Source organism: Mus caroli, unplaced genomic scaffold (genome assembly GCF_978045245.1).
Source record: "Mus caroli unplaced genomic scaffold, Mus_caroli_1 scaffold_14, whole genome shotgun sequence".
Taxonomy (NCBI): Eukaryota; Metazoa; Chordata; class Mammalia; order Rodentia; family Muridae; genus Mus; species Mus caroli.
This window is the reverse complement of record NW_028227269.1, coordinates 787,601-803,281: the sequence shown is the minus strand read 5'-3', so window position 1 is coordinate 803,281 and position 15,681 is coordinate 787,601. Positions and strand designations below refer to the sequence as shown.

The window sequence follows — 15,681 nt, the reverse complement described above, 5'->3', positions numbered from 1 at the left end:
TTATGCAGTACTGGGACTGAACCCAGGGCTTTGTGCATGCTGTGCAATACCCTACGAACTAAATCAAATCCCAGCCCCTGACCTTGTAAACTATACAGTTTGGCAATTTTTAGTGGGTTCATGAGATTGCGAAACCATCACCACCATCTATGTCCAGCAAAATTTTACTATTTCCCTTAATCCCAGGCTCACTAGAAACCATAATCTATTTCTGCCTGCCCTGAGAGCCACCATTGTTTCTGTCTCTGTAGTTTCATTGATTCTGTATATTACACATAAACCGCCTTCTTTAGCTTAACAAAATGCTCTCACGTTTCACTATCATTGTACCACAAATCAGTATTTCCTTTTTATGGATAAATAATATTCCATAATATAAGTAAATCACATTTTCTATCTTAAGAACTGATTTACATTTGGGCTGTTTCTACTTTTTGGCTATTTTGAATGATGTTATGAATATTTGTGTAGAAATATGTCCTTCTTCTTGATTATTCACCTAGGGGTAAACCTGCTGAGCCCCATCGTAACTGCCTTTGGAGTCAGTTTTCCGAAGTGGTTGGACTAGTTCCCACGACACTGTGTACCATTGCCGCTCTCCTTCTTGTTTGTCGACACTTGTCCATCTTTGTGGGGAGCATTCTTGTGGGTGTGAGGTGGTATTTCACTGTGCATTCCTTTCTTTAGGAACTGTAATGTTGGGTACACTCTTGTGTGTTAGTCATGATTTGTGTCATCTTTGAAGAGACCATGTGGGTGTGATTTGTACCTTTGTTAGCTCCTTCGAGAATATGGTAGGAAAAATTAAACACTTAGAAACACCATACACAGGCTGCAGAGAGTGGGTTAGGGCCTGGGGGTGTAGTTCATCTGAAAGAGTGCTTGCCCTGAATACATTAATAGTGGCTTTGATTCCCAATACCCCAACCTCACATAAAAACAGGTGTGGTGACACACACTCATCCTCTCAGGTGGAGGCAGGAGGATCAAGAGTTCAAGGTCAACCTCAGCTACACAGCCATGTATGTGAGGCTCTATGCTGTTTCCCAAAGTGGCCAAACTACCTTATCCTCTGGTTCCAGTTTCTTTCTTAAGGTTTACTTTGTATGTGAGTCTCTATCTCGATCTTCCTACACCTCCACTTCAACGGTATATATATCAGCCAAGGAACACAGAAAGAAAACAGGGATAATGAGGTGTTGTTTCCTTTTCACTCAGCAACTAGAACGGAAGCTCTAGCCGTGCTTACTCTGCACCTTCTCTGCTTTGTCCCAAGCATGACCTACAAAGAGCAGGAGCCTACTAATATCCCGCCCAGAGCCGGAAGTTTCAATAACAAGCCGTTTCATATGGTATTTTCTAAATAAATGGGTAAAACAGCACAGCCAATCTGGTTTTTACCAGTTCACTTAATATTTTTCTTGTTCTTAAAAAAAAAAAAAGGTAACTTCCTTCTTCCCATCGAAGTGTGTACCAGCGGCCAGCTGAGTACACTTCCATGCTGTATTAGAGTCTTGTAAGAGCTCGAGTTGTGCCTCACCAAAGTGGCATGAGAATGAACTGGATAGGAAGCATTGGTTTCTAACTTTTAAAAAAGTGGAACTAAAAGTTATAGTTCTCTATAAGGGTGAGAGTCTGGGAAATTACAGATGTGGGAAGGACATGAATTGTGCGAGAACAATCATTCATGGTGGTATTCACTGGAAATGCTTAAATAACCTTGATGCTTTTCAGTCTGACTGCAAACCTGGTGTCTTCTAGAGTGGAGGCAGAGAAGCCCCAGAAGCAGTCTTTCTCAAACAGAAGTAGAGAAGCAATGGTTCCTGCAGACAGAATGGGTCTGGGCTTTTCTACCTGCTGAACGCATAGGAGAACCCCCACCCCAGCCTCAGTGCTCAGTGGCTTGTCTCCTTTGCTCTAAATGTAAATATAAGTGGTAGCAAAGGCCTTCAGTCCCAGCACTCGAGGCAGAGGCAGGAAGATCTCTGTAAGTTCCTGGCCAGTCCCCTCTACAAAGTGAGTTCCAGGCGAGCCAAAGGTACATGGTGAGACCCCGAATCCAAAAACCAAAACAGTAAATATAGCCAAGGTGCTCTTCTCTGAGTGTGCCTTACAGCTCCGTGTGTTAGACTACGATCCTCACTGTGAGGTAGTAAAGAGGGTGGAAACTTCAGGGACAGACTTCTGGGAGGTAATTAGGATTGAATGAGGTCTTTAGGATGGAGACTCTGTGACTTGATCTTGGTCCCTAAGACTGAATTCTGTAACACACACACACACACACACACACACACGAGGTTCTCTGGTTCTTGCCATATCATGCTCTGGGCTGCATCAGGACCCTTCCCCAAAAAGGCCTACCAGAACAGTGGGCCTAAGGAAACCTTGTCTTCTCTATCACTACCTTGACTTAGGGATTCTCTCAATGAACAATAAACTAGTATGTATTGTATAACTATACAGCAGAGACATCTAGTATTTAACTTATTTGATGTCTTAAACACTATGGGGCTCCTTGGTAACAATAGCAATAATGTAAAACAAAGGCAAGTCTCCCTTCCTCAAATACTTTGTGGACTCTAAAGATGCTAAGACAGAAACAGAATGGTAGTTCACAGGAAACATTGTCTAGAAGAGACCTTAGATAATTTCTTCCAAGAACAATTTATTCCTTTCCTGGCTCCCCTGTGCCAGACACACTGTTCAAGCCACTAGTGATGCCCTGGTGAATGGCAAAACCTTCATCTCACAAAGCTGATATTACAGCAGGGGAGAACCGAGTGAAAAAAGAAGTAAACACACACACATCAGCAGTAACAGGCATGAGGCAGGCCGTGATGAAAGAGAGTTCTTCCCGTGAGGGGTTCTGAGTAGGCCCAGCAAGCCAGAAGGCTGGGGGAGAGCATGAACAGCAGAGGGAACTGGAACACCTGAAGGGAGGCAGCCGAAGGACATGAAAGTGATGAAGAAAAACTTGGTAGTGTCAGGAGTTTGTAAGTTCCCATGTAGTCATTTCAGCACAGAACTGAGGAGGGAAGCTGGAAGAAAAGAACGCTTCATGCAAAGGAGATAGTTTGGGTGTGGAAGACCTCATGGGAACACGTTTGAGTAGACATATAGTGCTGAGACATTCTGATCATGGTTCTGGTTCCCCATCTTAACTTACTTTTAAAAAATGACCATTTTAAGCAGAGAATAGGAAAATAAGCTATTTCCATAAGTTCACAGTAATTTGTTCTGGGGATTCTGCTCCGATGACTTCCCTAGGCTGTATTTTCTCTCCTGATGTTGATGTATCCTTTTGCAAATGCTTGTCATACTGCATACTTCAGTACCCATCTCTTTAAATATCTAAAGCCAGCCTCTGATCAGCTGGACACCCTCTCATTCATAAACAGAAAATCCTTTAACCCGACCCCAGCCTCTCCTCACTCCTTCCTTCTCCCCAGAAGGCCTCCAGGCGAGCAGACTCTGGCCAGATCTGGGGCTGCTGATTCATGAGGACGGGTACCTGAGAAGCCCCCATTCCACCGTCACTTCTAAAAATCCATTCAACAGTGACTTCACAAAGTGTACCCTTTCATCCTTAAGATAAAACATTCTGGGTAAAAACCATTGCTCTCTGGACTTTCTGCGTGCAAGGCCAGCCTGCAGACATCCTGAGGCAACTTCGTTTACTGAAGTAGGCCCACTGCAAAACCCCAGCAGGGGTCATCTTTAAAAAATTATTCTATTTTATTTATGGGGGGGAGGTGGTTGAGATGGGGTTTCTCTGTGTAGCTCTGCCTTTCCTGGAATTTTCTCAGTAGACCAGGCTGGCCTTGAGCTCAGAGAGATCCCCCTGCCTCTGCCTCTCAAGCGTTGGGATTAAAGGCGTGCTCCACCACTGCCCTGCTCCCAATAGGGATCAATAGGGATCATTTCCAGATCAGCTGAGAACCCTTGGGATGGATCCACAGACTGCAGATGACAGCAAAGTGGGTCATTACTTATGGGTCATCAAATCTACTTGTTTCTAGACACCTTTATTTAAGATCTCTAAATTGTCTTTCACTCAGTAATATTTTAAAACATTTTTTACTTATTGTAACTTTTGGGGGGACAAAGGACAGTCTTGCTAGGGTGGTCAGGTTGGCCTTGATATCCTGGGTTAAACTTCTGGCTCTTCCCTTAGCCTCTGCTAACTGGGACTTGCAGGTATACACCACTCACTTGGGCCATTACTATCGTGTTCTAATGTGCTATTCTCAATATTCTTTAAGCTAGCAGCTCCATTGTTATAAAGTTATGCTGAAAAAAAAATAAAGTTATGCTGACAGCTTTAACAAAGCAATGTGTGTGATGAATGGATTTTCTCAGGTGACCAACAAGGGGACTGGCTCAAACTTTTAGGCAATGCTCTGCCCTTTAATAGGCCCTTCATTTGCTTACCTTAGACTCAGAAAAAGCAAAATTTATCAAGATTTAGTCACTTCCCAATAAAAGCTAAGTCTCTGGATTTATTTAATAAGTTCAAAACCTCAAACCCTGAAGTTCTTTTGACTTCTGAAACTTGGATGGTCTGCCACAGTGGCAAAAAGCTTTATTTCAGTTCCTGCATGCATAGGGTACATTGGCTCATACACACATAAATTTTTAAAAAACATTGTCAGATATTTCAACATGCAGGAATGTTTGGAGCACTGCTCCATCAGTCAAAACTCTGCCTTGCTGGAATAGACAAAACTCCACCATCTTAGAATGTCTTCTAGATTTTTAGGCTTCTTTATTTTTTATGTGTAGTGTTTTGCTTATAAGTACAAAATGTCTGTGAATCACATTCACCTGGAAACAGGTCCCCTGGAATCAACCTTCCTTCCTTCCTCCCTCCCTCCCTCCCTCCCTTCCTTCCTTCCTTCCTTCTTCCCTCCCTCCCTCCCTCCCTCCCTCCCTCCCTCCCTCCCTCCCTCCCTCCCTCCCTCCCTTCCTCCCTCCTTCCCTCCCTCCCGCTTTCCATTCCTAAAAGACAGCCCAGTGGGTAAAGGTACCTCCTGCCAAACCTTATGACAGGAGTTCAATCTCTGGACTCTATGGGGTGAAAGAAGAAACTGAGTCTTGCAAGCACTTCTCTGGCTTCAACAACTCTCATAAACAAACAAGCAAACAAACAAATATTTAAAAAGTAAAACAATAGCCGGGTGTGGTGGCGCACGCCTTTGATCCCAGCACTTGGGAGGCAGAGGCAGGTGGATTTCTGGATTTCTAAATTCGAGGCCAGCCTGGACAGTTCCAGGACAGCCAGGGCTACACAGAGAAACCCTGTCTCAACAAAACAAAGTAAAACAATGTAAATCCTAGTACTTGGGAGGTAGAAGTAGGAGGATCATGAATTCAAGGTTACCCTTGGCTCCATACCAAGCCTGAAGCTAGCATGAGGTACATGCGACAGTGTCTCAAAAACAACAACAAACCCCAACAACTTAGCACCAAACACCAAAACACCGGTTATGTGTATGTTACAACACCAATGCTGTATAATGAAAAGCGATCTGTGACTACACTGATACATGAAGTCATACAAACCTACATTTACCCTCAAGACTGGCTGGGGAACTTTAGCAACTTCAATGTGCCTCTTTTCTCATTTACAAAATCATATTAGGAATCATATCTATCCACTAGAATTGCCTTGCGTACCAGGTAAACATCCAGGCAGGGAGAGATGGCTCAGCGGTTAGAGCACCTGCTGCTCTTCGTGGAGGATTGGAGTTCAGTGTCCACAGTGAGCAGCTCGTATATGTAACTCCAGCTCCAGGGACTCTGATGTCTTCATCAAGAACACATACACACACACACACACACAGTGGACTACAGAAGTAAGCCAGTTACAGCCTAGACTACATAGCAAAGCCCTGTGGAGTAGGGGGAGAAAGGTTTAATACTGGAGAATGAGGACCCCGTTTGGGAATGAAGAGTGGATCCAGTTAATGCTGCAGCCCTTCTAATCCTAAGAGAGATGGTGCATCTCACAATAGTATCCTTTCAGGTTTAAGGGTCTCACACAGCTGGCAGCTACAGGATCCCTTTAGTTGGACTGGGTAGACAATACACATCCAAGGCAAGTGAACAGTCAGCCGATGTAGCCCAGTATGCATTTCTGTAGTCTCCTGAAAGAGAGACCAGTGGTTTTGACCTCTATGAACCTGACAGGAGGTGTCCACAGAGATGCCCCTGAGAGCCACTACACTGTCTGCATCCCTGGGCAGTCTGCCCACAATCTAACCTCCTAGAGGATAAGTGAAGGCTATGGGTTATTAACCTCACCCCAGAATCCAATGATACTGCTTAAGATGCTGCTTCCCAGGCTGACTGTAAATCAGAAGGCTGTGAATTTCCTTCCTTTGTTTTTTTCCTTCAGTAAAGACAGCTGGGCCCTAAACCCAGAGGTTCTGGCTCAGTAGATCAGAAGCAAAGCCTCTACAGTTTAAAGTGCTTCATGTATAACCACATTATGCAGTGACTATTTTAGTGGGGCCTGTAGTCACTACATGTATCCAAACCCCAGCTGAGATACTGTTGACCCCTAAAGTTTGAGAAATCATGAGGATGTTCCTGAGACAGTGTGCCTCAAGCAGCCATGATGACGATGCTATGAAGGTTAGGGTGTGGCTGTGGAGACAGCCTCTCAGAAATGTCTAAACCTGAGGCAGAGTGACAATGGTAGTGCTGGCCTCCCCAGCTTACCTTTCCTGTAAAGGGTTTTGGGGTTTGTTTGTTGTTGTTGTAGTTTGGTTTCTTTTCCCATGAGAAAACCTTAAAAGAAAAATTACGCCCGGTGCTCACGGGTTAAGGCTCGAGAACTAAGAATCTGCCATCACTGTTATGATTCAGCACGCATTGCAGGGGTTTCCGGTTCCTTTTTTTTAAAAAAGAAACGTAGGCACTCTAGGAAAACAAATGAGTCCTCCTGGCCCATCTGTGAGAGGTGCAGTGCTTTTCCTCAAGGGTCAGCGTGAGGAGGCACTGCCTGGTCTGCTGCACACCAAGCTGCTCAGTGTCTACAGGAGAGGCACTCACAGGGTGTGCGCGCGCTGCAGGTACAAATGACTGAATGGCCCCTCTGTGGAAGAAGGTCTCTGAGAAAAATCGATGGGAAGCCTATCTAGCAGCCTATAAATAAACTCGTGGTCCCCACTTGATGCAAAGCACTTGTCACGGGGAGATTAGAGGATTAGGTGCTCTGTGTTAGGTGAAGAGGAGTGCAGAGAGGCCCGATACTTAGCAGAGTAAACTAAGATGAAAGGGACCCTTTCTGAGCTGCCATCACTTTCATGACAATTCAACATCAGGCAATGGAAACCAGCAGGTGCAAACATCCTTATCTGGGTTCATGGCAAAGGAGACCAGGACCCCAGGGTGAAAAGGCTTTGCCTCTTGTTTACAGCCTTTTAAAGGGCCATGTAAGGTCAATGGGGCTATTTCAGAGCATTAAGCACACTTATTAGGATTCAGCCACAGTGCAGCACATCTCAACTCACCGACTCATGAATCTGAATTCTAAAATTACCTGACCAGTTATGACCGGCTGAGGGCATGTGTAAGATTTAACCAGCTCTTCCATACTGCTCTGTATTTTTCCTAGACTGTTCCATTCCACAGCCTTCGGAGTTGCAACATCTGAGTCATGTATGTGATCTGACTGTCTGGGGAAAAGCAGCCGCCTTGGCATACCCCGCCCGCCACGAACGAACGAACGAACGAACGAACGAACGAACGAACGAACGAACGAACGGACGAACGGACGAGACCTAACTGTCAAATCTGACATGCTGCTTCTGTCCCGCCTCACTCCTCTCCAGCACCACCAGCCTCTAAGCTCTGCCACTTCCACTTACAAGAGATGCCAGGGCTTGGGGGATGGACTGGTTCTTTGTTCCTGGTTAGTGTCTGAGTCCATGGTTTTGATTCCAGGTCATCCTTCCTTTCATTTTATTCTTTGCTTTTGCTTTCTGTTCATTTCTTTCCTACAGAACCTTAACCTCCAACAGTTAAATTATCACTGCTTGAGAGATAAAAAGGGCATCCCTCATCCAGATGGGCCACTCAAAGACTGCAACGATGGGTGGTTATCTCTCAGACCACAGGAAACAGGACTGTTCTGAATAATCAATTAGCTAAGATATGCAAAGCACTTAGAAGAATGACCTCCACCCAGTGCATATTCAGTAAGTGTAAGCCATTAGCACTACTTTTAGCAAGCGTCCTACTGTGAGCTTTCCAGGCTTCTGGGAGTTTTCTCCTTTTCTTCTTAACATTTTAACTAGTTCTTTTCAGTGCAGCAACCACACTCACTTGTTCTTCCCTTTAAGGAATATTCTCAAGTTTTGTCAAAACCCCAGCAACATTGGATGTACTCTTTATCTTTCAGTAAAGCTTTTATCCACCCTCATGAGAAATTACCCCATTGTTGCGGTAGAGAAACTGGCAATCCGTTGTAAACAAGCAAGTTTTCTCTCTCTCACTCTTGAAGTACTGGGGTGGAAGCCAGCGACTGTACATAGTAGGAAAGCACTCTAAAAACTGGACATAGTAGGAAGGCACTCTAAAACTGTACATAGTAGGAAGGCACTCTAAAACTGTACATAGTAGGAAGGCACTCTAAAACTACATAGTAGGAAGGCACTCTAAAACTGTACATAGTAGGAAGGCACTCTAAAACTGAGCCACAGCCCCCAACCCACTTCCTTCTTGACTCTTGAGTAACAGCTAAGGAACTTTTTGTCCTCTGCTAGATCCTCCCAGGTAGCTGTGCCCCATGGCTTTAGGGAAGCTATTTTTCTCTTTTGGGGGGCTGACTATGATATTTCAACCTGAGGATTCTTGTCTTCTATCAATCTGGAAAACTGTAACCACTTGCTCTTCAACCTAACTCTGAAGTGTTTAGATTCTAATTAGACCACTGTTCTCTACACTCCATCACTGAATGTTGCAGCTCAGATTTTCCAAGTTTATGTTGTGTTTTGGAGATTTTTCTTTTCCTCTTTTTGAGCTAGGGTCTCATGTATCCCAGACTAACTTCAAATTCCTAGGTAGGTAAAGCTGATCCTGCACTTTAGATTCTTCTGTTTGGGGATTTTGCAATTGTGATGGACATCTCAGGACGGTCTGAAATCCATCACATAGCTCAGGCTGACCTTGAACTCGATGCAGCCACTCAGTCTCCAGTTTTGGAAATTTTTCTTACACATATTTTCCAGCTCACAAATTTTATTTTTACCTGTGTCTGGTATTTTATTAACACATTCACTGCTTTTTAAATTTAAAATTATTTTATTTTTGATTGTGTGTGTGCATGTGTTTCTGTGTATGTACTTGTGTACATGCATACAGGTGCCTGTGGAAGCCAGAAATGGACAATGGATCCCCTGGTGTGAGCCGTCTGCTGTGGGTGCTGGGAAGGGAATGCCAATCCTCTGCAAGAGCAGCAAGTGCACCTAGCTACTGAGAGTCTCTCCAGCCTCCCCACCCCACACCCTGAGGTTTAGTATCAGTGATTGAGAAATTTGGGGGCTGCAGAGATGCCTCAGTAGTTAAGAGCAGTAGCTGCTCTTCCAAAGAACCGGGATCTAGACCCCGACATCTCTGTGGTGGCTAAGAACTGTAACTCTAGTTCCAGAGGGTCTGGTGCTTTCTTCTGGCTTCTCCCACTGTCAGAACATGGTCTGAGAAAGAAGTTGTATGAGGAGAATTCTGAGTGCTTGTGAGAAAATGTCAACCAAGCAAGGTAAGAGACGTAAGAACTCAGTTACTTCAAAAACATGAAACTGTTCTTAGATTATGCTTTTATGCCTCTTTCCAGGTGTAGCAGACAGGAATGTGTTTACATCAGATTATTCATCACAGATGACTACTATTTGTTTATATGCTACTGTGGAAAAAAATGTTTCTGTCGTGTGTGTGAGTGTGTGTGTGTGTGTGTGTGTGCAGCTTGCCTGTCACATGAGGCCTGCCCTTGTGACTGCATACTTTACTCATGTGACTCCTCTTGACCCTCAGAGTATAAACTGCCTGACCTGAGTACAACTGGCTGTGTCATAAACTTCAGTGCTCTTCATTTACTGGCTCCATTCTCCCAGGTCCCACCACCTAGAGCAGTAAATAGTATACAGGTGTATATGTAGGAAAAACACCCATATACATAAAATAAAGATAGAGCTTAAAGAAATTTCCCTTTCCTGTCAGAACTGCTTCTTCCGTGCTGCCGGGAGTCTATTTATGGATATCCTATCCTGCTCCCTTGGTTTATCTGTCCATCTTTTAACTAAACCTCACTGATTGTTTGGCTGTTTTTTTGAGACAGAGAACTCACTCTATAGACCAAGGTGGCCCCTGGAACTCATGGAGATCCACATGCCTCTGCCTCCCAAGTGCTAGGATTAAGGGGGTGTGGCTAAACCTCACTTTCTTTATTACTAGAGCTTTATAGTAGGCCTTGGTTTTAGCTAGGGTGACATTTGCCAACTCTGTTCTTTCTCAAGACTGTTATAGTTACTTTGGGTCCTTTAGTTTTCTAGACATATTATTAAAGTGAGTTTGCCAGTTTAACAATAAACAGAAGCCCATTGAGCATGGCCCAGCAGCATATGCCTACAATCTTAGCACCGGGGCGGCAGAGGCAGGAGGACCCCAAAGTTCTAGGCTAGGCTAGTCTACACAGTGAAGTAGAAGCCAGCTAGGGTTCCAACCCCAGCCCAGCCTCTGAGTGTACTCTCTGTACGTCAGTTTGAAGATACATCCTAATGTAAACACCGAGTCTTCAGTTGATAACATGGTGCACCTCCAGTTTACTTTGCTCTCCATAATTACTCTTAGCAAGAGTTTATAGCTTTCCGTGTTGAATCCCTTCCATCTCTATTGTCAGTCTTCTTGTTGGTGGTCCTGGAGACGCTCCCCGTGCTCTCTATGCTTTCCATCTCGCTGCACGCTATAAGCTGACCTTTGTGCTCTCTCTAACAGTGTTTGCACAGGCTCTACAGCACTCTAGAGAAGACCATGCTACTTCCCAAGACCACTTTACTTCCTTCTCAGTGTTTACACTTTGTGTTGCTGGCTAGGCCTTCCAATGTGACTGTAAATAGAAATAATAAAATTAGACTAGGGAGGATTCCAGGATTCAGTCTTTAACAACCACACTAGCCGGTAGTTTCTGTGTAGGTATTGTTCAGGGAGAGGAAGTCTGTCCTGTCTTTATTCCTGGAATATATAGGGAGATTTTTACAAATGGCACTGTTCTCGATCAAATGCTTCTTTTTCATCTACTAGTATGATTTTACAAAGTGTTCTTTAAATTGTTAAATACACTGATTTATTTAATATAGTACATTAATTTGTATTGCTTGGATACATTAAATTGATCATGGTGTACCAGCCTTTTCACATATTTTTTTACCTCCTGTAAACATGACAGATTCAACAGTAAAGCCATCAGGACATGGAGTTTTCTTTGTGGGAAATTAGTTATGAATTCAATTTCTATAACAACCATTTAACTGATTTTCTTTTTATTGCTAATTTATGTGTCAAAATTTTTTGGTGTCTTTCAAGAAATATGCATATTGCATCAGTGTTAACCTTTTTGCTTTTTATTTTTTGAGACAGGGTTGAAATGTATAGCCCTGACTGTCCTTGAATTTGCTTTGTAGACCAGGCTAGCTTCAACCTCAGAGATCTACCCACTTCTGCTTCCTGGGTGCTGGCATTAAAGGCATTTAATACACCTGGCTGGGTTATTAATTGTATTGAAGTCAATGTTTCATCTCATACTTTCAATTTCTGTAATATCTGTAGTGAGGTCCCTTCTCATTCCTGACAGTGGTGATTTGTCCTATCTCTCCTTTTTCCATCATCTACTGATTGTTAGGAGTTTACACTAAATGTATTGATATTTTTAAAGAACTAAATTGTTTGACTTTCTCTTCTTGATTTGTGTTTCAAAGAACATTGCAGATAAAATTAAAGGCTCCTTCATTCTCTTCCCCATATATATCCCTACCTTCTATTCCCCAGCAACCCTCTCTCTGAGGGTAGTAATTACTATTGAGGGTCACAATTACTATTCTACATAATATGCATACTCAAATACTGCTACTTTCTGATACTCTCCTGAGGTCCTCCATTCACTTACCATGTTTCCTGCCTCTGCAGCTAGCCGGGCAGCATAGCGGGCTATAAGCCGGTGTTCCTCATCCAGTCGGCTAGGACTGTCCAGCACACTGTCAAGGAGATAAAATTCAACAGGTGTCTATGAGACATCCTAGTTCTTGTCGGATCCTCAGGGAGAAGGCTTGTAACTAAGAATGTTAAGAACAACACGCAGAGGCCTGCGTCACAGACTAACAGTCTTCTGAGACAAGAGGATTTCAGGACACACCGAGTCTACACACACCATCCCTATGCATCTGCATCAGCAAAGGGGCAGTGCCTTTTTGAAAGAAGGGAAAGAAAAGAAAAGACATCCTACAAAAAAGCCTGTACAGTGCTAGGTCTGGAACTAAAAGAAGACTTAAAAAAATTATGGGATCATGAAAAACAGAGGGCTAAGAAAAAGTGTACTTAACACTGGATGAAGGAAATGGGGGATCCCGGCCAGGGTTGGCCAAACGAAACTCTCAAGCTGGAAAGAGCTCGTAGCATTAGATATTCCCGTTTAACATTCCCTTTCTCTCTCTTCTCTAAAATGTTCATTTCACAAATGGGCACAGTTTGCAGTGAACTAGTCTATTATTATTATTATTATTATTATTGAGATGAGTTATTTCTGTATTTCCCACACTGAGCTCCCAATTCTCCTGCCTCAGTCTCTCCAGAACAGGGATTGTGAGTGCTACTGTGTGATGCCTCACCCATTATTATAAACATGTAAGGATTCATGCAGATGAGATGCTGGATAAAACGGTACCCAACAAAAGAAGATCAGCTTCACAAATATAGCTGGCTTTTTTTGTTTTTTGTTTTTTTTTTTTGAGTCGGGCTCTCATTCTGCAGCCCAAGGTTGTCTTGAATTCACAGAAAGCCTCCTTGCCTCTGCCTCCCAAGGGCTGGGATTACAGACGTGAGCCACCATGCCCACTAAGATGCTTTAGGGACTCAGGGATGATGATGACTTCATCAGAATGTGAGAAGCTAAGTCAAGAGCATCTTAAGTTCCAGGTGTGCCTGGACCACAAAATGAATTCAAGGACAGCTTGGGTAATTTGTTTCAAAATGAAACATTAAAAGGTCTAGAGCTATTGCTCAGTGACAATGTAGTTGCCTAGCATGTTTGAAGCTCTTAGAGCAATCCTTAGTGCCACAGAATAAAACATCAACAACAATAAATTAATGGTTTGTCATTTATCTGTCCCAGTTTGTTATTTATCTGTTACAGAATTAGAATCAGCCAAGAAATCTCTGATTTCCTCAAGGCAGTACGGGGTTTGTGCCCTTCGACTGCAGACCGCAGGGGCTCTGAACCATGGTCACCAGTCCTAGCTCGATAAACCTACCATTAAACTCAGGGCTTGAATGTGAGGCAGCGACCCCTGCAGTGCTCTGCTGTGGTTGACATCCCAAGCTTTCTAGGACCCTGGGCAACTGCCTTTGCTGACAGGACGTTACTTACACTGCCTGAGATAAACACTTCTGTTCTCAGAGACCAAGAGGCTGGGATGAGTACACAGATACCATCTGTTGACCAGGGAGACTCTCTGACAGTCTGCAATGATCAGTTCCTTTCTCCTTCCCACAGGAGAAGCCCATCAAACCCACTCGGGAGTCTGTAGGACCTGATTGTTCCCCCAAGACTTTAGGGAGAGGGACAAGCCCCTATATAATGCTGTTGCTTATTTGTCCTGGTAAAATTATTGGAAACAGTATGAAAGTTGAAACAGTCCTTTGCTAGTGCTTTTATTTTGATGTGGTATGTGTGCATGCATATGTGTTAGAGGCTACAATGGCATGCCAGTGGAGGTCAGTGGACAACTCAGGAACTAGTTCTTTCCTTCTACTCCCTGGGTTATCCTGCTCATTTCCAAGGCCATCTTTCGGGGCCCCAAACATCCTTTCATATGTATATTTTCCTCAAGGACAACTGTTGAAGGAGAGAACATAAAAGACATGTCCTCTCTGAGTGTGTTCCAGCTTTGGGAGTTCAGGCTTCTCACGGGTGTACGGACTCTTCTGGTATCACCAGCAGGGATTGTACCTCTCTTCAGAGACTGTCTAACTCCATGCTGAGGTAAGTGCCAGGCTTGGCCAGGCTCCTTCCCTTGTGAAAGCCAATGCTTTGGCAATTAACTCTGACAATCACAGCTGGCAGCTGTTCAAATACACCACACAAGCAGAACTTTTCCTGCCGGCAAACCCAGGAACCAGATCTCACCCCCTCCCTCAGAGCAGCCTTAGCTGCACTCCCGGTGCTGCGGCTCTACTGACTAACCGTGTGCAGTGTTGCAGACGAGCCACATAGGAGGCTATCAGCGCATGCTCATCGGCCAAGAGATTGGGCATGTCTTGGCTATACTGTAACCTGGGAACGATGGAAGCAAAGACAGCAAGCGTAACACAAGTACAGAAGAAGAAATGAACATGGATTAAAATCAGCAAACTTAAAAGTAAAACAAACAAATCATAATAAAGAAAAGGGAAAGCCACAATGCATAATGGAGTATGGTGTTAGGTCCTGGAGATGCCCCCGCTTCCCCCGACACACAGCAGTCTTTTCTCTCTTTGGTTGACTGAAACTTCTTCTGAATGGAGAATCCTGTTCTGCCCAGGTTGTGGACTCTAAGATAGAATTACTTTTCAGGAAAAGCCCTCTGGCAGAAAAACAAACAAACAAACAAACAAACACCAAAACTGAGCACAGTTTATTTATTACTGAGTGACACCCTAATAGTATGCTTTTATGGCTTCTTTCTACACTTAAGAATTTCCAGTGTTACTACACACTATCTGCCAGGTAAGTATCTCTCTTTCTACTGAGATGCAGGTTCTCATAGAACCAGCACTTGGATGAACTCGATAAAACTGCATCGAAGAGTAAGAGTAAAACAGAACAGTGAGGCTCTCTTTTGCGGATATATGGACGCTCCATAGCGTTCGCACTTAAAAAAACTAGAGCAACAACATCTTTTAGCTGTGGAAATGCTAGCATCACAGAGTCATCTCGTTAAGCGAGTAATCTAGTCAGTACCACTTAATCACTGCAGCTGACTTCAGACGCCAGAAGGGGGCGCCAGATCCCATTACAGATGGCTGTGAGCTGCCATGTGCTTGCTGGGAACTGAACTCAGGACCTCTGGAAGAGCAGTCAGTGCGCTTAACCACTGAGCCATCTCTCCAGCCCCAGCTTTATTTTTTATAATCACATTCATTCAGTTTTTTGGTTTTTTTTTTTTTTTTTTTTTTTTTGTGTGTGTGTGCGGGTGTATCAAGGTCTTACTATGTAGCCCTGGATGGTCTAGAACTTAAGAGATCCACTGACCTCTGTCTCTGAGAATACAGGTGTGTCGAATCACACCTGGATATTTCTAGCATTTATAAAAATATGGGTAGGGAAGTGGCGGGGAGGGTATGGGGGGCTTTTGGGATAGCACTGGAAATGTAATTGAGGAAAATACGTAATAAAAAATATTAAAAATTAAAAAAATATTTTATTTTCAA

At 43.7% G+C, this 15,681-nt stretch overlaps 1 protein-coding gene across 13 annotated transcripts in view; it reads right to left on the bottom strand.

Moving 5' to 3' along the window:
- The window catches only part of Dtnb (dystrobrevin beta), a 207,155-nt gene that overhangs the window by 35,529 nt on the left and 155,945 nt on the right, over positions 1 to 15,681 (bottom strand). For 11 of the 13 annotated variants that reach the window (XR_015045156.1, XR_015045155.1, XR_015045158.1 and 8 more), the window contains exons 11-12: positions 14,456 to 14,545; positions 12,164 to 12,251 (exon numbers count right to left, since the gene is read on the bottom strand). Coding sequence is in view for 9 of the 13 variants with exons in the window: in XM_085830168.1 (XP_085686294.1) it covers positions 12,164 to 12,251; positions 14,456 to 14,545 (178 nt within the window). In the remaining 4 variants the exon portion in view is untranslated. The remainder of the gene's footprint in view (positions 1 to 12,163; positions 12,252 to 14,455; positions 14,546 to 15,681) is intronic. The other 2 variants (XM_085830171.1, XM_085830172.1) reach the window with 1 other exon arrangement.